This window comes from Phaseolus vulgaris, chromosome 11 (genome assembly GCF_000499845.2).
Source record: "Phaseolus vulgaris cultivar G19833 chromosome 11, P. vulgaris v2.0, whole genome shotgun sequence".
NCBI classification, from domain to species: domain Eukaryota; kingdom Viridiplantae; phylum Streptophyta; class Magnoliopsida; order Fabales; family Fabaceae; genus Phaseolus; species Phaseolus vulgaris.
In genome coordinates this window covers 47,653,231-47,679,370 of record NC_023749.2, presented here as the reverse complement: position 1 = coordinate 47,679,370, position 26,140 = coordinate 47,653,231, and the positions used below count along the sequence as shown (strand labels likewise).

The following is a 26,140-nucleotide window of genomic DNA, read 5'->3' as shown; positions in this document are numbered from 1 at the left end:
TATTAAAATATTTGATAAAATGTGTGAATGATATGATATGTTGTTCTTCAATATCCACCACAACTTGAAAATAAACCACTCAAGTAAGTTGTCATCGATTTGTTGTCTCATGCATTGGTTTGCACTTGTTGTGTGTTGAAAGTATTTTTCTTTAGTTTGAGTATTTTGACTTATGACATTACACGTTCATGCATGAATGAAGGGACTAGCCATGAACTCTTTGATGAAATGTGTGAACGATATGTTTTCTTGTGGATTAATGTAAAGGGCTAGTTCAGATGTATAAACTTTGAATGAACATATTTTGACATATTGTGTGGAGTTGAATGTGTGACTAAAATTTGATTGCATCTTAAATTGTGAGTTTATATAATTCATGGGTTTAGCTTTGAAGGAACAAAAAATGGTGAGGTTGTGAAGTTGTAGTTCTTCATAAATTGTGTGACTTTTAAGGGTGGAGTTACTTCAGAAAGGGGAATTGAATGGAACTTAAACTCTAATCGCAAACCTAAAAAACAAACAAACACAGAGTCCAACAAATAATAGATAGATAGATAGATAGATAGATAGAGAGAGAGAGAGAGAGAGTAATGGACACTAAATGTATACTAGTTCACTCTTCAGCAAGGACTACATCAAGTCCCCTTGAGCAGCTCACTGAAAAGCCTTTTGCTAAGTCTTCTCTTACCTCTCGAGGTAGACCAGTATTCTAGACACTACAGGTTCTCCAAGTATTATATCCTCTCCAAGTAAACAATCCTAATTTCCTCCTAAGATGAAGGACCTTTAAATACAATAAGAAAACGTTATTTCAAAGAGAACAATGAAAACTCACAGGGTATACTTCAAAATAGTTAATGATTTACAATGGTTGTGAAAAAAACTCAATTATCACAAATTCGCTCTTCACTGACAGATATGAAAAATGTATAAGCACAATTCTAGACACAATTGCTAAAAGATTTTATGTACACTTGAATGTTTCGTATGATGCTCGTATGTACATGTATACTTGAATGTTTCGTATGATGCTCGTATGTACTTCATTGTTGTGTATTTCAACATTGAGATCTTTATATAAACTTCTGAAATGTGTACATTGTAGTTTTAGGGTTTCTTTTCTTCATAGTAGCCCTTATATGCTTGATATTAAAACTATTGTTTTGATTGATCTTCACGTGTAAGGCTTTTAAAAACTTTCTTTTTCTTCCTCAAATATGAATATTGACACTTTAATCTTCATTACTTCGAGTATTAGCTCAATCTACCACGTAGTTCTTCTTTTTTTAATACGCTAGATATGGAAACTTTTGTTATGATGCAATTTGTGTTTCCTTAAATATTATGAAAATTTTCAAAATGTTTCTTTATCTATATTTAATTTGAACATTGAAGCTTGAAACATTTATGCAGTTAAATATTTCCATTCCAATTTTGTTCATCGTCTTCCACATGTTAAACAATCAATATGGAAAATTCATATATGTGTCTTCAATGCGTTTTACTGTTTGTGTTTTGAAACATCTTTATATCTGAATATCTTTGTTCTTATTACCTTGATATTGCTTTATGCTTGATCTGCGCAAATCTTGCTCATCAACTTCATTTCTTTCCTATCAGAAGCTAAATATGGAAATTTTGGCTTTTGACTTTATATGCGTCTTTATGTTCCTTTGACAATTTTAGGGAACAAAATCAGTATCAGTGAATATTATAATTAATATAATAAATCATTGTATCACTGAAGCAAAATCTTTATAATATTTTCTATTTACGGAGACTTTCTTTTCTCATATTTTTTATTTTTAATGCACTTTCAAATTCTTTCTAAGTTAATATTAAATCAAAACTAGCGTATTTACATTTAACCTAGATATTATTCCACTAAACATATTTTGAAAGAGTCTTTGATATAGAAAATATTCATCTGTTTTTCGGAATCTTTACACTAAAATACTCTTCATACAAAATCTTTCCAATACAATCTTAAATTTAATTATATTTGCACATATGTATTAAAAATATTTAAAACCAATATGGAAAACATTTTTCATTCACAAAAAATTTAAGCAAAAGGTATTTGAGATTTTCAAGATCTTTGTGTTACGTTCTCAAATACAAAAACTTTCCAAAATCCTTTAACCAATAATCTTATATGAAAATAATGTTTTCTATGATTTAGAAATGTCAAATAAGATTTGGAAACATAAATACAATGTCATAAAACATTTAAAGAATGTAAAGATTAAGTATGGACACTTCCCAGGTGTAGTGGTTCATTTGACGAGTTAAAGATGCTTGTATCATCTGATATATGCAATCTTCAGTGTACATCTGATGCTCGTGAACTTGTACATCTGCCTTGTGTTGCCCAAGGGGTTTCGTTTGATGTGAGCTTTTAATGAGTTCATCAACACTTAGGATCGTCTAATGTGTTCTTTCTACGAGCTTCGTCTAATACATGTTTTTACATATGATTTCTTATATGCGTAATGTTCTTTATTTTCAATGTGCTCTTTGAATATGTTATCCATTTAGAGAATGAACACGAAGATTGGATCATTTAAGCGTGTGACATTATTTTGTATAACAACTTTTTTCGTTCTTGTATCGTCTAGTGAGTCTTGCTCATTTACTCTTATTATTTTCGCCTTAACTTGTATTGCACATGAGTGAGCTTTGTCATGTCACAACAAATCTTATAATGTTTGTTATCTCCAACACATATAGACGTTCGTATAATTAGATCATCTTATGGGTATTGATTCATCTACTGACTCAACAAGTTCACTAAAAGTCAATGTCATTGGAAGGGGTGATTGACGTGGCTGATGGAATGTTAAATGAACTAAAATAAATTTCAAGGGTAGCCAAAGGAAAGTGGGAAGATCCACTATTAGAAGTCCAATGGGCATATAGGTGCACACCTTAATCTGCAACATAAGAAACTCTATACAACTTGACTTATGGATGGATGCAATGATACCAGTAGAAGTGGATGAGCCTTCACTAACAAGACAACTTTTTGACATGAATATCAATGATGAAAACCCCACAACTAACCTAGACTTACCCAATGAATTGAAAGACAAAACCCAAATAAGAGAAAAGGCTTACAAGATTAGAGCATAAAAAAGATACAATTCAAAGGTTAAGCCAAAGAGGTTTCACCAAGGAAAACCAAAGGCATGTTCTTGGGAATTTTGGAGTGACTATTCCAGATCAACAGTGAAGTGAAAATGGATCACATCGGCTTAAGTACCTCTCAGGGGATCCTATTATGAGAACATGGAATGCAACACATTTGAAGTTTTGTTTTAGTAAAGTCATGGTTCAATTGTAGATGTAATCTTTCCGTACTTGGTCTTTTTTCCCTCAGGAGAATTTTGACTGAGAAGGTTTTAACGAGACACATAAATAAAGTATCCTTTCTTTCACGACTATATGTTCCATTTTGACATTAATATATATCGGCCAAGAAAAAATTAATGTGATCCCTCCTTAATACTAAATCAACCTAGGATGTTTCACACTGATCCCTCTTTTTAAGTATGCACTAATTCAACCAACAAAGTTTTGCTAACACAATCCAACTACCATTAATAAAAATCTTAAAATGGCATAAAATCATAAATTCAGATAACAATATAATTCAAATACAGAGTAAAAACTCACCGCCAATTACAAAAAGTTCCTAAAATAATAATAATAATTCACTAACAAGCCAAAAGAAAAGCTATTTACCAAAACAATCTTAAAGATTGAGACATGAACTAAGGTCCTTGACCATCCTGAGATCCTTGCTCGACACCATCATGGCCTTCATCAAGACCACCACCAACACGATCAATCGGGATATCAATCGACATCAGATCCCTTAGATAGACATCTTTGTCGACATCAAATTTCCCTTTATGAACAAGAATGTTATAGAAAAAAACATCCTAGTGAACGATCTGGTTAAACATGTATTGTTGGAACTTTAGAAGCTTTACCTCAACCTTCGTTTTGTTGGCATTCGACTCTTCATGAGCCAAAGTCATATCTGTGAAAATTTTCTTTAAGTCCTTCATGTTGGTTGCCAACCCTTTTTCCTTCTACTTTGATATCAGGCACTAGATCTGCAAGACTGAAACGATTCCAGATATCTAAAGCAACAGCAAATAGTTATGTACAATGGAAATCCTTAAAACAATTAGATTAAGCAATAATATGCTTGATTAAAGATCCTTCACCAAGCCAATCTAGATCCATTTATACAAAAATCCATTATAACCTTATAAATTGGTTGACATTTTACAAATATAAAAGTACATTCAATAACATTTATTATTTGAATATTCACCCAACTCACTTTTACATAAAAATATCTTTTGAATGTGTCACTTGCTATTTGAAAGAAACTCATACCAAATCCACTTAGAGATATATAGTTTCAGATTCTAGATTTAAAATTTAAAATCACAATTGCATGTTATTTATATTTTTTTTATTACTTTTTTCATCGACTTTTCAATCCATTTTACATATATACGCCACCTTATGTAAAACTTTCAAAATAAAAATTCAAAATACAGCGTCATGAAGAGACCCAAAAACTAACAAGGAACTGGAATATTCAAAATTACACAATGCATCTCACCTACAAGGGACAAATTTAAATGAATTTCCCCATAAACTCGAACTTTGAGTGTTCAACATTTAATCTATATTAAATATTATTATATACTATTCATTTTATCTAAAACGTGTAGGATTGTGGAACTACAATACATAAGTTATAATTTAGTTTAATCAATTTTACATAGTTATTTTATAAGTATAAAATTATTCCTCAGCACAGTAATTAGACCTCCATAAGAGAAATATACTTGCATTTATTATTATTAAAAGAGTTTAAGTGTAGTTTTGGTACGTACTTTATATTATTGGTATTTTTTTTCTTAATTTTAGTTGTTTTATTTTTAATTATCCATACCTTTATTCAAATTTTAAATCAATTATCCGTAAAATTCTGTTACCTTGGACATGATACAGTGAGATTGAGAGAAGTGCATGACAAGGAGTGAATTTTTAAAAATTATTAAAAATGTAGGAGTTGTAACCCAATATAATTTTGATAATGATTTAATATATTTTTTAAAATTAAAATTGAGCAAAATATTAGATAATTAAAAAATAATAAACCAATACGTAAAATAATTCAGCGTAAAAAATATAGATAACTAATAAAATTAAGAGATCAAAATTATAGAAAAAATTTAGAGCAAAACTAAAATTTTATAAGAACGCCTTTGACATGAAGAAAGTCTTTGACACTTTCACTCGTGGTTTTTTTTAAATCACTCAAGAGTATGGTTTTCGCCAAACTTTCACCTAGTGGGTTTTGCATATTCTTTAATTTGTTCTTCTTTTATAAGGAATAACATTTTGAAGATCGACTAGAAATGAGGACATTTTATAATATATAAGTGAGTACAACTTCATTCCATGAGTCGGTTTTATAGGGTTGAATTAAGCTTAAAGTACATTTCATAATATGGTATCAGAGCCCTTTAAAATTTATCCAAACAATAGTTTGTTGGCCTTATCAGGGCACCCGTTATCGGACCACTCATAATATGTTATCCCACGCACGAGTCTTACTTTTTTTAGGGATATGTAAGGGTTACTTTTTTTTGTTTATCTTAGTTGCATGTTTGTGTTTGTGTAAGGAGCTAAGACGTAAGTTGTTTGTATAAGAATTGAAGTATTCATGAAATATCTCTATTTTATTAATTCTTTTTTGCTGATAAAAAAAATGAGTTTATTACTTCTCTATGGGTTTAGGGTAGCAGAATATAATACAAGAAAATCATGAAATAGAAACCAATTTGTAGAAACCAAAATAATTAGTTGTAATAGTAACTAAATTAGAGACCATTTTAGAAACTAAAAAGAAATTAGATTTCTAAATTAGTTTCTATTATTTTCTATTATGGTTAAATAGTTTCTAAATTGGTATCTAATTAGCAATCAATATTTTTGCTACTAAATTTAGAAGACCCTTCTCTTCCATTTGTTGTTTTGTTTTGTTGAACATGTTTAAGGGATGTTTTTCTTTCCATATGCTATATGCTGCTAACATTTTTCTTCTGATAACATAACAAATAGGACCTTTTTTATTCTATAAATCACAGAATACAAAATACACGTATATTGTTTGACAGCTCCATCGTATATCATTTGCTATTTACAAAGCTAACAGCAACTGCATGCATAGCCAACAACAACAGAATCTTCAATTTTTCGGGGCATCAAACGAATCAATCATCTTTTTTCTGAAACACAACGGGGAGTGAAGCGCCATCCAAAGCAAACAAAATCTTTCCATTCTCACGCAGAATTCCAGCGTTGCCACAAACGAATCCACAACTGGAGCAAAGCTCCATAGGGCACCACTGGAAGTTATAGATTCCTGCACTTTCCGTTTCCACAATTCTGAAATAGTTACCGTACAACCCTGCACTATCATCTTCCCCACTGATGATGAGCCTCCTTCCACTCCCTGTATCGTTCTCGCCCACCCTCCATTCCGTGGTCTGCACACACGTCGATGAAACTTCCACGAACTCCACTTTCAAGTCCCTGTTCACCCCTATATCCTCGTCCTGAATGTTGTTCGCAAAATGAGTGAACTTCACTGGAAAACCTTGTGCAGAGTCCGTGTCTTCAAGACCAACGTACAAAGGGCACGAGTCGTTTCTGTTGATCAAGGTGAAACGCCCTCCGTTCTCTGTTATGGCGGGTTTGATGTAATATTCTTCGTCGTTATCCACGGGTTCGCCATTTGTGTCGATCACGTACTGGGCTAGTGTTTGCTTGGCCATGAAAAACCACACCGCGAGGACTAGGGAAGCAGGCACCTTCATCGACATGGTTAACTTTTTTGTCTGTCACACGATGTTTTTAAGGTCTGTGGATTTTGTATAATGTGTGGCTTTTTGGGCTGCGGGAGGAAGCTATTTGTAGGATATGTATGATATGATTTCTTGGTGTGTTTGGAGTTAACATGAGTTTGAAATGCCGAGTTGGTCAATGATGACTTAGATGAACAATGATAAATCCATAAATATATTACCTTTAAGATTTTGGGTTGAAAAGTAATATGTTGATTTTTTATAATCTCATTAATGTTAATTTAGATGATGAATGCTTTAAAAAAAAATTTAAAGGATTTCTCAGCCTTTTGGTTTTATATTTGCTTTAGTATGATTTTAGTATGATGTTAGAGGTAGTTTTTCGGGGGGCTTTACCATGATGGGTTATTTTTTTTTATTTTTACTAAAATAGGGTCTGTTTAAAAAAAAATTACAAATTTAGACAAGTTGTGTCGGCACGACTTCATGTGCACAAATCGTTCCAATTTGACACGACTTTGCCATGTCATACTGAAGTCGTGCCAACTTGGCACGACTTCTGACATGTCATACTGAAGTCGTGGCACGACTTCTGCCCTGTCATACTGAAGTCATGCCAATTTGGCACGACTTCTGTCATGTCATACTGAAGTTGTGTCAACTTGGCACGACTTTTGCCACGTCATATTTTTTTTTTTTTTAAATTTTATTATTTATATATTGGGTAGTAAGTTATATAATGTTAAAAATTAATTTGATACATAACTTTCTAAGAGTGTTAGTTTTAAGGAACAAAAAATTGGATAATCATCTATGGATCATGTCCGACACCATTAAATATCAAAATATCAAAAAAATTTCATACATGGGACATTAAATATCAAAATATACTTTTTGGCTAGTGGGAAACCATGTCCCGCGGCAATGTCCTCAGGAGTTAATGACTCAAAGTTTGAATAAGCTGATTATCCAAACATGATCCATACACGATTATCCAATTTTTTGTTCCTTAAAACTAACACTCTTAGAAAATTATGTATCAAATTAATTTTTAACATTACATAACTTAATACCCAATATATAAACAATAAAATTTAAAAAAAATAAATAAATATGACGTGGCAGAAGTTGTGCCAACTTGTCACGACTTCAGATGACATGGCATAAGTCATGCCAAGTTGGCACGACTTCAGTATGACATGGTAGAGTCGTGTCTAATTGGGACAATTTGTGCATATGAAGTCGTGCCGAATTGGCACGACTTGCCTAAATTTGTAATTTTTTTTAAACGGATCCCATTTTGGTAAAAAGCAAAAAAAAATAACTTCATCATGATCAAAATCCCTAGTTTTTGTCAGGTTAGAAGATGCTTTGTTTCTTAATTTTTAAAAATGGTGTTATGCGGTTTGCTATATTTTTATGTATAAAAATTAAATATTTTTTAAATGATTTTTTTTTTATATATATTCTTGATTGTTGATAAAAAGATATTTTTATTAAGTTTAATTTAATTTTTTAAAATTGACTTTATAAGATGGTATCTATCTTAAATTGATTTGATTTGTATTAAAAATAAGATCTTCCATATATATTTGGTGTTGAATATATACATTAAACATTCACGTTAACATCAGTATAAATATGGAAAGAGACCAATAACAAATCCCACAATAGATTTAAATATTTGGGATTTAAATATTTATTAAGATAAATTTTAAATAACTCTAATAATATATATTATATATCTGATATTATATATTAATAGAAAGAAAAAAATCATTAAATCAATATGTATGATTTATAAAAAAAAGTGAAAAATATATCTAACAATAACAAATATATTTTATTTTGATAACTTTAAATTATAATAATTTTAAAGTTGACTTTCATTTGTGCTTAAATTGGAAAAGTAGGTTGATGAATAAAAGTCCAACATGCCATATCTAATGGGACATTACTTGGTATCGCTACAAATGTTGCATGTGGGGTGAGTTACCTACTTTAAAGGATAAAGCTTTGATTTTTTGAATAAATAAAGTTTGAGTAACTTTTTTCCTCCACCCATCAATGCCATCAAAATTTGAAATTTTGTTATTAGATTACTGTTCCATCTTGACGGCCAGATCCAGAGGAATAGTTCTGGAAGCAAGATTGCTATTTATTACTAAAATATTGCTGTAAAAGACGACTTGATTCTGTTAATTTTGTGTCAAAATTCTTCTTATGTTTTTCTATAGATTATAAATAAAACTTTATGTAAATAATTGCAAGCATTACTTATCATTATAAGTTCTTGGTAACCTATGTAGCTGACACAACACGAATACGGACACAAAGATACCTTTAATCTATAAAATATAGGATACATGGACATGGATCTATATATTATTTAATTTTGAATTATATAAATTGAAAATAAATATTTATATGCAAAAGTATGTTCCAGATTCTTTTGGGAGCAGGAAGATATTTTTCATGACTGGTTCAAAAGAATTTGTTCTTATTTTTATAATCATAATAAAAATTTATACAATAAATTTGAGTTTTTAGAAAGTTATTGTATTTATACCTTTTAAAATTGTGTTAGAACCATGTTAGAATTTTCAAAAATCCAATAAATATTTCTTTGAATTGAACACTTCACCGATAAGTATCCTACGAATGTCGTACGGATGTCGACACGGATACGTGTGTCCAACACGGATACACCATTTAAGAAGTGTCTGAGCCTAATAACTAACGAGATTATTCAAAAGAAAAAAAAAATCAAAATAAGGAAGGAAAAAAAGAGAAGAGATTAAGGGAAAAAAAAAAGAAAAAAAAAGGATCGATGTAAGTCCTATATTTAATAATAATAAACTTTGGTATAAACTAAACATAGTTTAAATTATTTTTTGTATAAGTTAAAATGACTTTTTACTAATTAGGCATGATTTTTTTTTCATTACATAGAGATAATCTTTTAAACATAGATATCTTTTAAGGGTTTTCTTTTTTGATTAACAAAATATATACATAAGTAGTATAGAAGTTCCTACAAGTGTTTTTTTTAAAAAACTCACTTTTTGGCTATTTATTTAATAAGTTAAGATGCTTTAAAAATTAAGAAAAAAAAACACTAAAAATTTCAGTCAGTGACTATATATTTTATAAACCTAATTTATAGAAAACTTGTCTTATTTATAAGAAGTTGGCCAAAAGGTGTTTACATCATTAATAACAATAGAGTAATTATGGAAGAGGAGGTTAAGGGTTTGTAGGAAAAGTTTTATGAAGTCTGTGAGAGGACCGTGGTAACCACACTATTATGTTTAGCATTTAAATGATATATTAGATTAGTCAAATTATAATTTAGTTTTGTTCATGAAACATTTTTCTAAAACAATTCCTTTTTTCTTGTTCTCTATATATACATGTACTATAAACATTTCAAGTATGAAAGGTTTCATCCTCTAACCATTATTTTATTTTTTTTACTTTCTATTCTTGATATGTTTTTTTATTTGTCGGATTTACAGTAGATTTTTCATCTAGGTCCCTACCCCCTTAGCTTAGCTTTGCCCTCCATTTGGTGACAATTGTTATTTCATATATGTTATCTCAATATTCCCTTCATTTGTAAACAAAAATAGGTATTCATTCCTTCTTTAAAGTTATTATTGTTTTAAATCTTCTAAAGAAAATCATTCCAAGTTTTGCTCTATGTGTAGGAATAAACTAGATGTTTTAATCCTTGCATAACTTTTTATACTTGTTATAAAATTTAACCTTCTCATTATTACAGTAACAATCACTATTACACAAGGTATATATATATATATGAATGATGGGTCTAGGTAATATTTATCTACTGGTACACAATTCGTTGTCGTGCTGGTAGTCTCCTAATTCTTTGAAGTTTTTCCTCTCGCTACGTGTGTGCTCTATCAATCGGGTACCTACAATTGCACTCTGACGCTCAAGTCAGTATTATAGTATTATAGTTTGTCATCTCAGGATATGAAAAACGTACATTTTTTCCCTTTCGAAATCTTATATAGGTTGACCTGCCCTCATTTGTTTGGGTTAGGTAATTAGTTCACTCAAACGTGTGTAGTGGTCTCAGAATGTGCGTAATGATTTCCTAATATCATGGACATGTGTCCCGAAGTATGTCTTTAACCTATTCAATGCCATTGTTTTATTTATTATTTTGTAAATATCATTTGACTTGTCTGGTGTCTGGTAAATATATATGTATATATATATATATATATTATTTTATTTTTTTTGTTGAGTCTATTTTCCGACCACTATATTTAATATTCTTGTAGTAATACTGTTCAAGACTTTTATATTTTATAATATTTCAACGTTGCAAACCGTCGTATATTGTAATTTATTTGGTTGAAAAGTGATGAATGTTTGCCACTTGTATTGCTATCTAGGAGTAGTTCCTTTATATGCCAATTGCTGTAATTTTGTTACTTTTCTTCTTCTTCGTTAATTGCCCTTCCAATCCTTTTTAAATACGTACGTCACCTGAAAATAAAATTTCAAACTAAAAAGATTCAAAACATAACATCATGGACTTACAATATTCAAAACCTGAGACTGTCATCTAACTCACCAACACAGAAACTTAAATCTGAAACGTGTAGATCTTGCAACTGCATTACATAAATTATAATATATTTTATATATATTTTCTCTACAAGTGCATACAATTTTTACACCTTTTACAAGCATAAATCTCCTGCACCAAAGAGAAAAATAAAAATAAAAATAACATTAGACCTCCAAAAAAAAAGAGAAATACACCGAATATTCTTATTATATTACAATAAAATGTGCAAAAGTAAGATTTTACAAAAGGTTTTAACAATAACTGATTTTAAAAGTGCAATAACAATTTGGTAAAGAAAAACTACTATCGGACTCCATTAGTTAACATATGGGTGGAAAGAAAAGAGAGTAAAATAAATTTCATATTTTTTATTAAAATACTGGTATCTCCAATATTTTTTAGTTTTTAATCCCAATATCTAATTAATTTAATTTTGAAAGTAATTCTTTTATTTGAATACAATTTTTAATTTCAATCTCATATATTTACAAACACAATAACACATAATTACTTAATTGATATTAGAAAAAAAAATTGAATCTCTTAACTAAATTCACATATTTAACATAAACAAATTTATGAGGGTACAACAAATTATTTAAACACATAGTAAATTATACAATGAGAGTGAAAAGATAACTTAAAGAAAAATAGGGTAAGAATGAAAAGAAAATAAAAAAGTGTATGAATTACATACTCCTAACATAACAAGTTGGAGTTTTTATTTTGCAGATCAAGAAGATCAGAATACTGAATAAATGTATCTTTATTTCATACAATATATATAAAAATGGATGATAGCTCCACCATATTGTTTAATCTTCAAACTTAATCATCCTTTTTCTGGAACACTACAGGGAGAGCAGAACCATCCAAGGCAAACAAAATGGTTCCATTCTCACGCACAATCCCACCAGTTCCACAGATGAATCTGCAAGTGGGGCAAACTTCTGTAGGGCACCATCTGATGTTATAGATGCTCACGTTCTGTGTTTCCTCGATTCTGAAATAGTTTCCAGCACTGTGTGTTCCGTCATCAAGACCAGTGATGATAACCCTTCTTCCAATGCTCGTGTCATTCTCACCCAACTTCCATGCAGTGGACTGCACACACGTCGATGAAACTTCAACGAACTCCACTTTCAAGTCCCTATCCACCCTCACTTCATCGTCATCTTCCTCTCGGGCAAAAGGGGTGAATCTCACAGGGTACCCCTGTGGCAAGTCAGTGTTTTCAAGACCAACATGCAAAGGGCACGACTGGTTCCTGTTGATCAAGGTGAAACGTCCTCCGTTGTCTGTTATGGCTGGCCTGATGAAGTACTCCTCGTCGCTTTCAAGAGGGTCACCGTGTGTGTCCATCACATAGCGGTTGTTGGATTGGGAGAGCGTTGGTGTGGCCGCCAAAAGCCACAACGCGAGAGAGAGGGAAGCGAACAGCTTCATCGACATGGTGACACTTTGGTCTCAGAATAGTGTGGTTTAAGGTTTGTGTGGTTTTGCAATGGTGTGCGTGGTTTTTAAGGTTGCAAGAGGAAGGTATTTATAGGATATGGTATAGAGGGTTGTTGGAATAAAAGTGGAACATGATTTATCCAACACGTTGCTTGTACCTTAAGGATGTGATACGTAGCAAGACAAAGGTTGAATCTGGGATGAGTTACATAAATTTCCATGATCAAGCTTTGATTTCTATATATTTTGTGGAATTTCATTACACCGCCAAATGGAAATTTTGTTTTGTGGAATTTCAATATGTTTTGTAAAACTAGGATACTTGTGGTTTAATGTATATTTTATTTTATTTCAAAACTTTTTTCTTAGTATATGGTGCTGATATATTAATCTTCTCAAATTACTAGATCTAACTCACCCATATAATTATGGATTTGTGTACATGCAAGTTGATTGGTATAAATTATAAAAGTACTGAAAAAGAATCTAGAAAGTCTTTTGTAATTTTTGATCTCAAATTTGAATATCTTATTAAGAACAAGGTTTTCAGATGGAGGTGTAACAGTTACAAAAACTTAAAATTAAAAATAATGATTTATTATTTATCACAAAGTAAATAAAGGAATATACTATAAAAATAAAATAATATATGATACTATTAAAATCATGAATTAAAATATTTAGTCAAAATTCAGTTTACACAATAAAAGGTTAAAAACATTGATGCATTTGTCTCACTTGAGGTACGAATTACATGAAACAAACTTAAATATATATATATATATATATATATATATTAACTGTTTCAATCCATTTACAACAAAACTTACCCGACACAAACTAAAACTAAAGTAAAAAAATGGGAAAATTTAAAATCATTATTACTAATTTGGACTATTTTATTTTATTTTATCAATTTGGGTTAAGTCGTGGGGATAAAACCCATTTTAAATGAGAACTCGTGACTATGACAAACGAGTTTGTTAACGAAGAAGAAGTTGTGTGCATAATACACAATTTTTTGTACAACCTATGTTGAAATTGTGTGGCATTTGCACAACTTTGATAATTAACTAAAGTTGTGCATGAGTGACACAACTTCAATCTTGGTACCCAAAGCGGGTTGGCCATGCAACATGAGCAACGTAGTCCTCGTATGTAAGACATTGAAATGGCTTGGGAACACCAGTGGACATGTGAAAAGAAAGTCCTTGCATTATGTCCATGAGCATGGTGATGACCCTTTAATTTGTTGCAATTTCAACTATAATATATTCATGTCTTGTGGTGGTGGTGGTTGAAGGAAGCTTCTAGCTTGTGGCTAGGGTTAATCTATCTCATTCACAAAATGTACATAATAAACGCTTTATAAAATAGTGTTGACCATAGGGCTTGCCATATGGTGGATTCACTTGAAAACATAAAATTACACAACAGAGTGATGAGGGTCAGAAATCCCTAAAGTTCTTGTGAGGCCAGTACAAACTCCTATATTCAATGAGAGATGAAGTTCTTAATGTTGATGGAGAAGGTGTCCTAAGTTGCATAGATGAACTTTGCAATCTTAGTGATAATGTTAAAACTGTGAAAGGTAGGACCAAAGTTGATAAGGATGAAACTCATCCAAATTTTTGAAAGATTATTAAAATGGTCTCTAAATATGCAATGGAATGACATTCTCCCATCCTCCGTATCCAAAATCATGACCCCTCACGCATAATGTCTTCTTTAGGGTCTAAATGGGACAAGGATGGTGAAGTCATTCATCATACTTTAATATACAACTTGGATATGTAGTCTCCAAATATGCATTTATGTCCAATGCATCATACTAGATATAACTTCACAGACAAAGCTTGTTCAAAGTAGTGACTCAAACTCTCTATCTTCCTTTATCACCCTCTCATGGTATATGTTATCACAAGATTCTCTCACCAAGCTCTCACTAAAAGGGGTGTCAGGCTTTCCTATCTTATTTCATTTTCTCCCCTCCAATTTTGAGGTGAACCACTCATATTTACCTTCCTAGAGTTTCACCTTCCTCTACAGTATGAACTTCCTATTTTTTATTTTTTATTTTCGTAATGAACTTGGTAATGCGAAGAGTGAAAGATGTGTCCATCAATGGGAAGGTTTTCATTATCCTGACCATTACCACTTATCATGGAGTTCCCTCTCAAAGAAATTCATTTTCTTTTAGCAACATTGACAAAGTTGATAAATCCTTTAATAATCTTTGTTCTTGTCATATGTTAAAAACTAATATTAATGTTAAAAAGTCAATGCATTACTATATTTTAAAAAATTATAAGATTTAGATTAAAATAACAAGAGGTGCTTAAGTGAAATCTCACTCACCTGAATTGACACTTGTTTAAGCGAGATTGATCAAGCAAGTCTATGTTTGCTTAAAGCACATCACGTTTAAGCAAAACACAACACGCATTAAGAGACAGTTGTTTAAGCAAGTGTAGACATTTAAGTTATTTTTCTTAAGTGACTTCATTTCTTAAGCCTATATCCCTTCAAGTGGTCAAATGGTCATGCTTAAATGAACAGAGATTTCCAAAAAATTAGATCTACCAATGTTAACCAAACAACTAAAGATATAAACTAAATTAGAATGGTAACCCTCTATCATTGTAACAAAATGTCAAAATAATAAGCAAAAACATAAAAATAACTAGAGTTTGAAAGACAATATAAAGTTATTGAATGAAGTATAGAAATAATGGTAACAAACAATTCACATGAACAAAAAAGCTAAAGAAAGTTACTAAAGCAATAAGAGTGAGAGAGTAAAAAAATTTGGTCGAGTAGGATGACTCTAATTGGACAACATACAACATGTGAAGGGGAATTTAGGGTCAGGTTGACACTACCTTAAAGGTTGGAGAAGCTAAGGCTTAGACAACGTAATGTGAAACACTTAAAAAGGAAAAACTAGAGTCAGGCCAATGTTAGCTTTAAGGGAAGAAAAGTTAGGGCTTGAACCTTACAAATTTTGTGAGTTTGGAAGGGTTTAGCATGGTCAGATCATCTCATGTTGGTAGGTGTAAGCTAGGACTAGACCCTCACTAATTTTGTGAGTTTGGTAGGGTTTAACATGGACTAGACTATTAGGTTCTAAGTTTAAGTTAGCTAGAACTTGACCCTCGCTACTAGTTTTTATGTTTAAGTTAGCTAGGACTTAACCCTCGTAATTTTATTAGCTACAAGCCGACGCAAAATAATTAACTTCCAGCTCATTATTTATGCACACTAAATTGATGCTATCATTGTGTTAGTGACCACTTCCTCCTTCTTGTGTCTAGGTTTGGTTCACTCACAAGACTAACATTTTTTTCTTTTATTTGAACAAAACAATTCTAAATTATCACATTTTATTGGTTTACTCATGCTTCATAACATAAATAACAATAAAATTATATGTTAAGTTATAATAGATAATAAAATTACACTCACACGTACGTGATATATATATATATATATATATATATATATAAAGTCGTTTATGCCAATAGATTATTTGTAAGTAAAGTAAAAAGTAAAAGTGTTATTGCTATTTGATGTAAATAATAAAAAGTAGTAGTCCAAATATTTCTTATAATAATTAATGCTATTACTTATTGTTTTAATTTTGGCTGACTGATGCAAAGGAAAAATGTATCATTGTTTGGGAGTTATATGTACATTTTCTATCTTTTGACTAGACTTTTATCTCACCTACTAGAAGAACATAACCCTTTTCTTTAATAGTGTTAAAATTTTAATTATTTTCTGTGATACATTTTCTAGGGTAAGTTACGTTTACCTTATAAAACCAATGGAACATTGGAAGAACCTTTCCTCACACAGCCTAAACTAGAAATCCAATGCAAGGTTGTATCTATCCATTACAAAGACTAGGTCAAAGTTTTAATTTTGAGCTTATGTTAAACAAATTTATATATTAAACCACAAATTTGATGAGGTTATAAAGTTGAAAATGGAGATATGAATTTTTTTCCCATCTTTAAAAGGACATAACATATGATCCAAAAAGTAGTATGCTTGTTCAAAACGTTTAAGTTTAATACGAAAACCCAAGTCAACTATGAAAATTAAAAAAAGAAAACTACTTCATTATTAAAGACTTCCATTGAAATTTTTCAAAGTGATGAGTCCTCTTGAATATTTTTAAGTGGTAGCAAATCTTAGCACAAAATATTGAATAATCCATACTAATTAATTAACATTTTCTAAAAGATAGATTTCAGAAATTTCAATAGAGTATACTTGAAGGCATCTCAAGGAGAGAGTGATGTGACATCAAACCAAATTATTATGACATTTTTTTTAAATCTTTTACATAGTCTTTTACATGAACAGCAGACAGTTTATTTAGGATTTATTATTTTTAAAAAAAATTATAAGAATGAAATTAAGCAAATAATTATATTTTGTGATAAAAAAATCAAATAATTATTACACTGAAGTGAATGATTTGGTTTCCAACACATTTTGTCATGTTAAAAGTTTATCAAGAAAGTGTTAAAAAATAAATATAATAAAATAAAGGGAAAGAAAAAAGCCTTAAAAAATGAATAAAAGATTTAAGAAATAAAGTGAAGCATCAAATTCCTTTAATTTTCGTAGCATAGGATGTTTTAATAGAAGTGATTTTCATAAATTTGATTTACAAAGTGTTTATCATATCCTATTTATAATGAGTACATAATTGTTTGAATTTCAAAAAATATAAACTTCCAATAACATTAATTTTGCATTAAAAGTTGCTTAAGTGCTTTAGAGGGGCACCACCATCATTCTTTAAATAATGTTCTCAGTGTTCCCCAAGTCACTCTTCTTCTATGTGCTATGTCAATCTCTTTATTCACATCTCTTCAACATAACTATTTCTCAAGATTGTTTAACTTTATCATATTTTATCTTCCTTTATTTTCTTTTTTTCTGTTTTTAATTGTTTGTTTATGTATTTATTGTTTTTTTTCTATTTATTGTTTTTTTTCTATTTTTACTTTTAATTTCTTGTTTCTGTTTTTATGTTTGTTGTTTCTATTTTTGTTTAGTTTATGTTGTTGTTTATAATTTTGTTAACATAAGAAAAATACATGTATTGCTTGTTAGTGATTTTCAGGATTGTGTTTATGTTTTTCTAACAAAATTATGGTTTTCAATTGGAGATATGAGTTTAGTTTCTTTGATTAATCACTATAAAAAAAATTTGTAAACGGTGGCGGTTTTAATATGGCGGTTATTAAAAATCGTCACAATTATCCGTATAATATGACATCTTAATAACTGTCACAATTCTCCTTCAAAATACCACAAATTTCCCTCCATCATATATACTTTATTTCCCTCCAATAAAATTTCATTTCCCACACTTACTCAAAATTTTGATTTTCCAAAATTCTATTCTCTCTTCCATCCTCCAAAATTTTCCAACCCCCTCTCTTAGCTCCGCCTAAACCGCGCCCCTCTCGCAAGCTTTCCCTCTGATCCTAATCTCATCGTCCCTTTCCTGGCTAAGTTCAAGAGCCCCTTGCCCCCGAGACCACCCTATTCCAACACTCTAAAGTGCAAGCTCGCCACCGCTACTGATGCCCTAACTGACAATTCACTCCCCGCGTCCTCCGATTCCGACGTCAAGGTTGGTTTCTCCTATTAGGGTTTTTGAGTTATCAGTTTCCAATGCCTTCTATCTAACTCCAATTTCGCTCTGTCCCGACAAGGACAAACATTGGCTTGTTCATTTTCATCGGAATAATGTCAGTGGCCAAATAAATCTCACTTCTGGTTGGAATCATTTTGCAAAGGATCATAACTTGCAAATAGGGGATGTATGTGTTTTTGAGAAAATTAAGAAATTGGGGATTTCATTTAGAGTTTTTATTTTTAGTGACAAAACAAGAATCAAGTTCTCCTAAGTTTTTAGGTTATTTGTATTTCTTAAATAGTGTTCTTTTTTAAATGTTTCTTCATATTTCTTCACCTTTTGATTTGCTTTTATTCTTTTAGATTATGAAACTCCTAAATGCAACAACATGCTAGCAGAGAATCACTTCAGTGTCTACATCAATGATAAGCAACTCTATATCGTGGTAGGATTAATCAGAATAAAGTTTTAGGTATGCAAACATGTTAGTTGTGACTAATTAGACTCTTTGTGTACTTGTGTTGTGCAGAAAGTTCCAAGGATTTTCTTTGAAAATCATGGTATTGCTAATTCAACTGAAGTGATCCTGCAACTTGGGGAGCGATCATGGAATGTGAAGCTAGACTCTTACTGTAGATTCACTAAGGGTTGGAATGATTTTATGATAGAATGTAGATTGAAGGGTGGAGACTCACTCTCTGGAGGGACAACTATACTTTTTACTTATCCACTTGATTTGACTCGAACCAAGTTAGCTTATCAGGTAGCGTATCTTTTCAGAAATTAGTATTCTATTTTTTGAGAAAAAGTTTTACGCGTTAATGTGTTTGCATTTGAAATTGCAGATTGTTAGTCCAACAAAGTTGAATGGTGGGGTTTGAAATTACAATCATGGGGTAGTGCTTTATAGCGAGGCCAAGAAGAGATCAAAAGTTACAACTCATTGATTGAAGTAATGTACATATTTAAAGAAGAAAATTGAAACAATTTTCTGTATACGTAAAATTTATTGCAGCCATCATCCACTTTTATATCTTTCTTATAATCCATCTTTCAACTACTACTTTGACACAAAAAGAAAAGTTTTTTGTTCATTTATCATTTTCTAACTCTGAGCAATGATACTTTTGAAGTCTGTAGATTATGGTCGCATGGCTGAAATTCTGGTAGAGAGGGCTGGTTCTCTGGATGAATTTACTAGGATAACAACTATCACATGGGTAAGTGGTATTACTATTCTTTGAATTGAGAGTAAATTATTTACTCGTGTAATACTTTATGATTGGGGTTGACATCTCAAAACTTATAATTCTTATATCAAAAGAAACATTATTAGTTACTTATGTTGGTTTGTATTTATTATATCTGGGAGGGAACTTGGATTTTTTAAATATGTACATTAATCTTGAAACTATGTACATTAATGGTATGGGGCATCTGCAGCCAGGAACCGGTTATAATTTCAAGTGAGTCAGTGCTTTTTTTTGTCTAGATAAAACATCATATTTTAGTGTTATTTAATTAGAATTGTAGTTTAACCATATTAACTTGTTAATTTATGTTATACCCTCAGGTGCAAAGGAACAAAGGTAACAAGCCAACAAAGGTTTCGGTGAAGAAATTTAGCCACTGTTAAGAAGGTTTCCAATGATTCGTTTTCCATCAATGGCCACAACTTCACCTTCAATTTCGTTGCTGACCAACGGCGTGTGGACTGCATGTTACGTGAGACACCATTGGAGCCATACGATGATATTGATGCTTCAGTGCCGATCTCCAACCTCACTACAACTGCGACGTGGTCATCGCCTTTGGAATGGCTTCTAGTAGGTGAGTTTCTTAAGAGAAAGAAGAAAAGAAGGGAGATGGTTCTACACGTTGCCACACACACCAAGTGCTTGGTCTTGTTTGCGGTTGCGGTTGTGCTGCACGCATGTACCAAAGTGCTTGATGCAGTTTATGGACCCAAAGTTGGAACCAAGAAGAATGAAAACCCTGAAAAAACATCCGTTGAAATTATTTGGAAGCCGAAGAATGGACAAATTAGTTGGAACAATGCTAAACTCAACTCTTTCTTTTCATTTTAAACCAAAAAATTAATATCTATTTTCCATGGTTTAGGAAAAGTGGAGAAGGAGTATGAGATGCTATTGAAGAAGACTTTAGAAAGCATTTGCATTCGAACGATATATCCCAACACCACAACTATAGTTATTGTCCAGGCAAGTTTTGTTCTCCGTATTAGAAATGTGGTTTGTTACGTGTTTTGGATTCAAAGAACTTGGAGAAACGCAGCTATGTTTTTTATTCTAATTTGGATAAGAACTATGTTGTTCTGCAGTTCTTTTGTGTGAATGTTCTCAGTTAAAATTGGAATTTTATTTTCTTGCATTCTCATATTTATTGCCTTTGGTTATTTCTTTGTAGGTATATTATAACATATGTTATTTGTAGTTTATTGATAATTTAACTCTTCACTCATTGATTCTACTCCCGGTTGTCCATGATGACAGTGTTGTATCCTACTTAAATGTTTAGTCTCTACAGGTAGATTCTTAACCCAAACACATAGTTAAGGTTTTCAAAAAAACGATGAATGGCGTCAAGGTTTATTAAGTTCTTTATGGTCCCAATGTGGCAAAAATAGTAATACATTTGTAATTCTGATATGTTTTCCTATATAATTGATTTATATAATTTATTAGTTTCAATGAAAATATGGATTCATAAACAATTTATAATGAGTTTTCTGGTTAATGTGCAATTTTATTTATTTTTAATTTAACATACGTGATGTCGGGTAATATCATAACAGAAGAAGAAAATGAGCATGGCAGTGACAATGTTACTCTTTGGACATTTGAAGTACGAATGGCAAAGCGGGGTCGGCCGGCCCGCGACCCGCTAGTAAAAAACGGGGCGGACTGACCGTTTCAACCCGCTAACCTGCATTAGCCCGCAACCCGCACGGGCCAGCAGCGGGGTGGGCTGACCCGCTAACCCGGAAGAAAAAAAAAATTGGCACTTAGCAGCAGCAAGACAACATAATTAGGTTCACAAAATTTCAAAGAAAGAAACACAATACAATCGCGTCAATAATGTTTATGTTTAATGTTTTTGAATTAATGTTTATGTTTATGTTTAATGTTTTGGAATTAGGTATTTTTAATGTTTTGGAAGTGGAAGAATAATGATATTTGATATTTATCTTAATGTTTAATGTTTTGATGTTTGAAAATGAAGAAAAAAAAATTAGGTTTGATAGTAACAGATATATAGGTTTAATTTGACAATTTTTTAAGAACAAAATGTAAAAAAAAAAATCATTTAAAAAAAAAGAACACGGGTTGGCATGCAAACCCGCGGGCCAGATATTATGTGGGGCGGGTTGAGAATTCTAGTCCACAATAACTTTGCGGGGCGGGCCAACCAGACCCGCATTTTTGCGGGTCAAACGCGGAGCGGGCTGGCCCGCTTTGCAACCCCTAATTTGAAGAAGACAGACATTGACTTGTTCATTTTCATCGGAATAATGTCAGTGACCAAATAAATCTTACTTCTGGTTGGAATCATTTTGCAAAGGATCATAACTTGCAAATAGGGGATGTATGTGTTTTTGAGAAAATTAAGAAATTGGGGATTTCATTTAGAGTTTTTATTTTTAGTGACAAACAAGAATCAAGTTCTCCTAAGTTTTTAGGTTATTTCTATTTCTTAAATAGTGTTCTTTTTTAAATGTTTCTTCATATTTCTTCACCTTTTGATTTGCTTTTATTCTTTTAGATTATGAAACTCCTAAATGCAACAACATGCTAGCAGAGAATCACTTCAGTGTCTACATCAATGATAAGCAATTCTATACCGTGGTAGGATTAATCAGAATAAAGTTTTAGGCATGCAAACATGTTAGTTGTGACTAATTAGACTCTTTGTGTACTTGTGTTGTGCAGAAAGTTCCAAGGATTTTCTTTGAAAATCATGGTATTGCTAATTCAATTGAAGTGATCCTGCAACTTGGGGAGAGATCATGGAATGTGAAGCTAGACTCTTACTGTAGATTCACTAAGGTTTATTGAGTTCTTTGTGGCCCCAATGTGGCAAAAATAGTAATATACTTGTAATTCTGATATGTTTTCCTATATAATTGATTTATATAATTTATTAGTTTCAATGAAAATATGGATTCATAAGCAATTTATAATGAGTTTTTATGGTTAATGTCCAATTTTATTTATTTTTAATTTAACATAGGTGATGTCGGGTAATATCATAACAGAAGAAGAAAATGAGCATGGCAGTGACAATATTACTCTTTGGACATTTGAAGTAGGGATGGAAAAGCGGTGCGGGCCGACTCGCGGCCCGCTAGTAAAAATCGCGGGGCGGAATGTGTTAGAAAGGATGGCTTTAAACTAGAGGGGGGTGAATTGTTTAAAGAGAGTTTTCGCAAACTTTTAAAACAAGAATGAAATTATCTCAAGAAACAATTGATAAGAAATTCAGTTTGCCAAAACAGCAATCAAAAACAACAGTACCAGAAAAACAATCGGTTGTTTCACAGAAACAATCGATTGTTTATACTAGCAAACAACAAACAAAACTAAATTTAAAGAGTTAGGGATAGAGAGATTGCACACAGATGTTTATACTGGTTCACTCCAAACCCAGAGCTACATCCAGTCTTCTCAGAAACCCTGAGGAAATCCATTAAGCAATCACAACTTGATCACTTACACCACAACCAAGAGAATAACCTTGAACACCTCAAGACACACACTCTTCTTGACCAACACACCAACACTAAGATTGTTGATCTTGATCCCCTCAAGAACACACAGCCAATCTCAGCAAACACAGAAACGAAACTTGTTTTACAGAGTACAAGGATTACACTTGTTACAGAAGATAATCTGAAATCAATACAAGCAAAATCCTATTCCCCAAACTTTGATCAATCACAAACTTTCAGCAATCTCAGCTCTTTGAAAAACTCAAAAACACTCTTAGCAAAAACTTGTCAAAGATTAATTCTCAAATCTGTTTTTCTGAATTTATTCAAAGATGTAGTTTGTTATCAAATCTTAACAAACTCTTTAATTGCATTAAAAGATTGGTCAAAGCATTTAATGACTGGAGCGTAAGCAGTTAAATCATTTAAAGCTCAGTCAATGATAAAACAGTTTTTCTGTTATGGTCCCAAAACAAACAATCGGTTGTTTCCTCGAATCAATCGGTTGTTTTGGTTCTTAACAGTTCAACCATTTGAAAAACAGTTTTCAATCTTTTTGTCAAAACATCTAAGTATAAACAATCGGTTGTTTCGACAAAACAATCGGTTGTTTTAACTTAGTTTGAAAAACATTTTACTTTCACAAAGATTGAGAATGCTTATGTTTTAGATTCGATCAAGAGGTGGATTACAACACTCAAACTACCCCAGAACTATACTAAACCAGCACAGCAACAGCAAGCACAGCCAAGGCTTCAACATCCTTCAAAGGGTTTGGATTCTTCAAAGCTTGAACATCACTTGGTTCAACAGAATGACCTATTCAACCCGCAAACCCGCATTAGCCCGTCCCGCATTAGCCCGCAACCCGCGCGGGCCAGCAGCAGGGCGGGGCGGGCTGACCCGCTAACTCGCAATAAAAAAAATTGGCACTTAGCAGCAACAAGATAACGTAATTAGGTTTTCATAAAACTTCAAAGAAAGTAACACAATACAATCGCGTCAATAATGTTTATGTTTAATGTTTTTGAATTAATGTTTATGTTTAATGTTTTGGAATTAGGTATTTTTAATGTTTTGGAAGTTGAAGAATAGTGATATTTGATATTTATCTTAATGTTTAATGTTTTGATGTTTGAAAAGGAAGAAAAAAAATTTAGGTTTGATAGTAACAAATATATAGGTTTAATTTGACAATTTTTTAAGAACAAAATGTAAAAAAAAAATAATTTAAAAAAAAAAACGTGGGTTGGCCCGCAAACCCACGGGCCAGCTCTTATGCGGGGCGGGTTGAGAATTCTAGCCCACAATAACTTTGCGGGGCGGGCCAAACGCGGGGCGGACTGGCACGCTTTGCCACCCCTAATTTGAAGAAGACAGACATTGGCTTGTTCATTTTCATCGAAATAATGTCAATGGCCAAATAAATCTTACTTCTGGTTGGAATCATTTTGCAAAAGATCATAACTTGCAAATAGGGGATGTATGTGTTTTTGAGAAAATTAAGAAATTGGGGATTTCATTCAGAATTTTTAGTTTTAGTAACAAACAAGAATCAAGTTCTCCTAAGTTTTTAGGTTATTTGTATTTCTTAAATAGTGTTCTTTTTTAAATGTTTCTTCATATTTCTTCACCTTTTGATTTGCTTTTATTCTTTTAGATTATGAAACTCCTAAATGCAACAGCATGCTAACAAAGAATCACTTCAGTGTCTACATCAATGATAAACAACTCTATACTGTGGTAGGATTAATCAGAAAAAAGTTTTAGGCATGCAAACATGTTAGTTTTGACTAATTAGACTCTTTGTGTACTTGTGTTGTGCATAACGTTCCAAGGATTTTCTTTGAAAATCATGGTATTGCTAATTCAATTGAAGTGATCCTGCAACTTGGAGAGAGATCATGGAATGTGAAGCTAGACTCTTACTGTAGATTCACTAAGGCTTATTGAGTTCTTTGTGGCCCCAATGTGGCAAAAGTAGTAATACACTTGTAATTCTGACATGTTTTCCTATATAATTGATTTATATAATTTATTAGTTTCAATGAAAATATGGATTCATAAGCAATTTATAATGAGTTTTTCTGGTTAATGTGCAATTTTAGTTATTTTAAATTTAACATAGGTGATGTCGAGTAATATCTTAACAAAAGAAGAAAATGAGCATGACAATGACCATGTTACTCTTTGGACACTATAGATATTTTGTTAACATTAGACACTCTTAAACAATCAAGGCACTCCTAAACCATAGACTACAATCATATTGCTTAACTTTGAAAATTAGAATTCAAATCTCAATCTAACATAAAAATGTGTCTGAAGTTTGTGTATTTTGTTGTGCAAATCACAAAGGACCCTGATACATTAACACTGTCTACAATAAAAACATACTCTTAACAAATAAATAAATTAATATTTTAACTATTTTTATTTTAATTTTTAATTTAAAGTTATTGAATAGTGTTATTCACTGTGTGCAATGTTAACACAACTTTTTCCAATCACAAATTACCATCTTCGTTGCCTAAAAAAACGTCTATTCTACTTCTCTTACCCCATACTTAAGTGAAATAACCAAATTGCCCTTCGCCCACTTCACCCCACCATCACCATTGCAAAAAAGAAAAACACTACGGAAGAGAGAAAAAAAATTGTTCTAGAAAACTCAATCCCAAAAAATCAAGTCTAGACATTATTATATATTTAAAAATATACATCGTGAATTTAAAAAAAATACGATTTTTGGAAAAAAATTCAAAACAAATAATCCAAAAGTTACTTTA

At 31.5% G+C, this 26,140-nt stretch overlaps 2 protein-coding genes across 2 annotated transcripts; both read right to left on the bottom strand.

Annotated features, from left to right (window-relative positions):
- Nucleotides 1–6,125: 6,125 nt before the first annotated feature.
- LOC137831485 (kunitz type trypsin inhibitor 104-like) lies at nucleotides 6,126–7,047 on the bottom strand. Its single transcript, XM_068639177.1, has one exon. The coding sequence runs from the start codon at nucleotides 6,915–6,917 to the stop codon at nucleotides 6,306–6,308; it is 612 nt and encodes a 203-aa protein (XP_068495278.1). The 5' UTR covers nucleotides 6,918–7,047; the 3' UTR covers nucleotides 6,126–6,305.
- A 4,992-nt stretch (nucleotides 7,048–12,039) lies between these two features.
- Nucleotides 12,040–13,223, bottom strand: LOC137831474 (kunitz type trypsin inhibitor 104-like). The gene has a single exon (XM_068639165.1). The coding sequence runs from the start codon at nucleotides 12,955–12,957 to the stop codon at nucleotides 12,334–12,336; it is 624 nt and encodes a 207-aa protein (XP_068495266.1). The 5' UTR covers nucleotides 12,958–13,223; the 3' UTR covers nucleotides 12,040–12,333.
- Nucleotides 13,224–26,140: the final 12,917 nt, after the last annotated feature.

Excerpts from the sequence above, each read along its gene's own strand:
- LOC137831485 (XM_068639177.1), bottom strand. The coding sequence starts at position 6,917 with ATGTCGATGAAGGTGCCTGCTTCCCTAGTCCTCGCGGTGTGGTTTTTC.
- LOC137831474 (XM_068639165.1), bottom strand. The coding sequence starts at position 12,957 with ATGTCGATGAAGCTGTTCGCTTCCCTCTCTCTCGCGTTGTGGCTTTTG.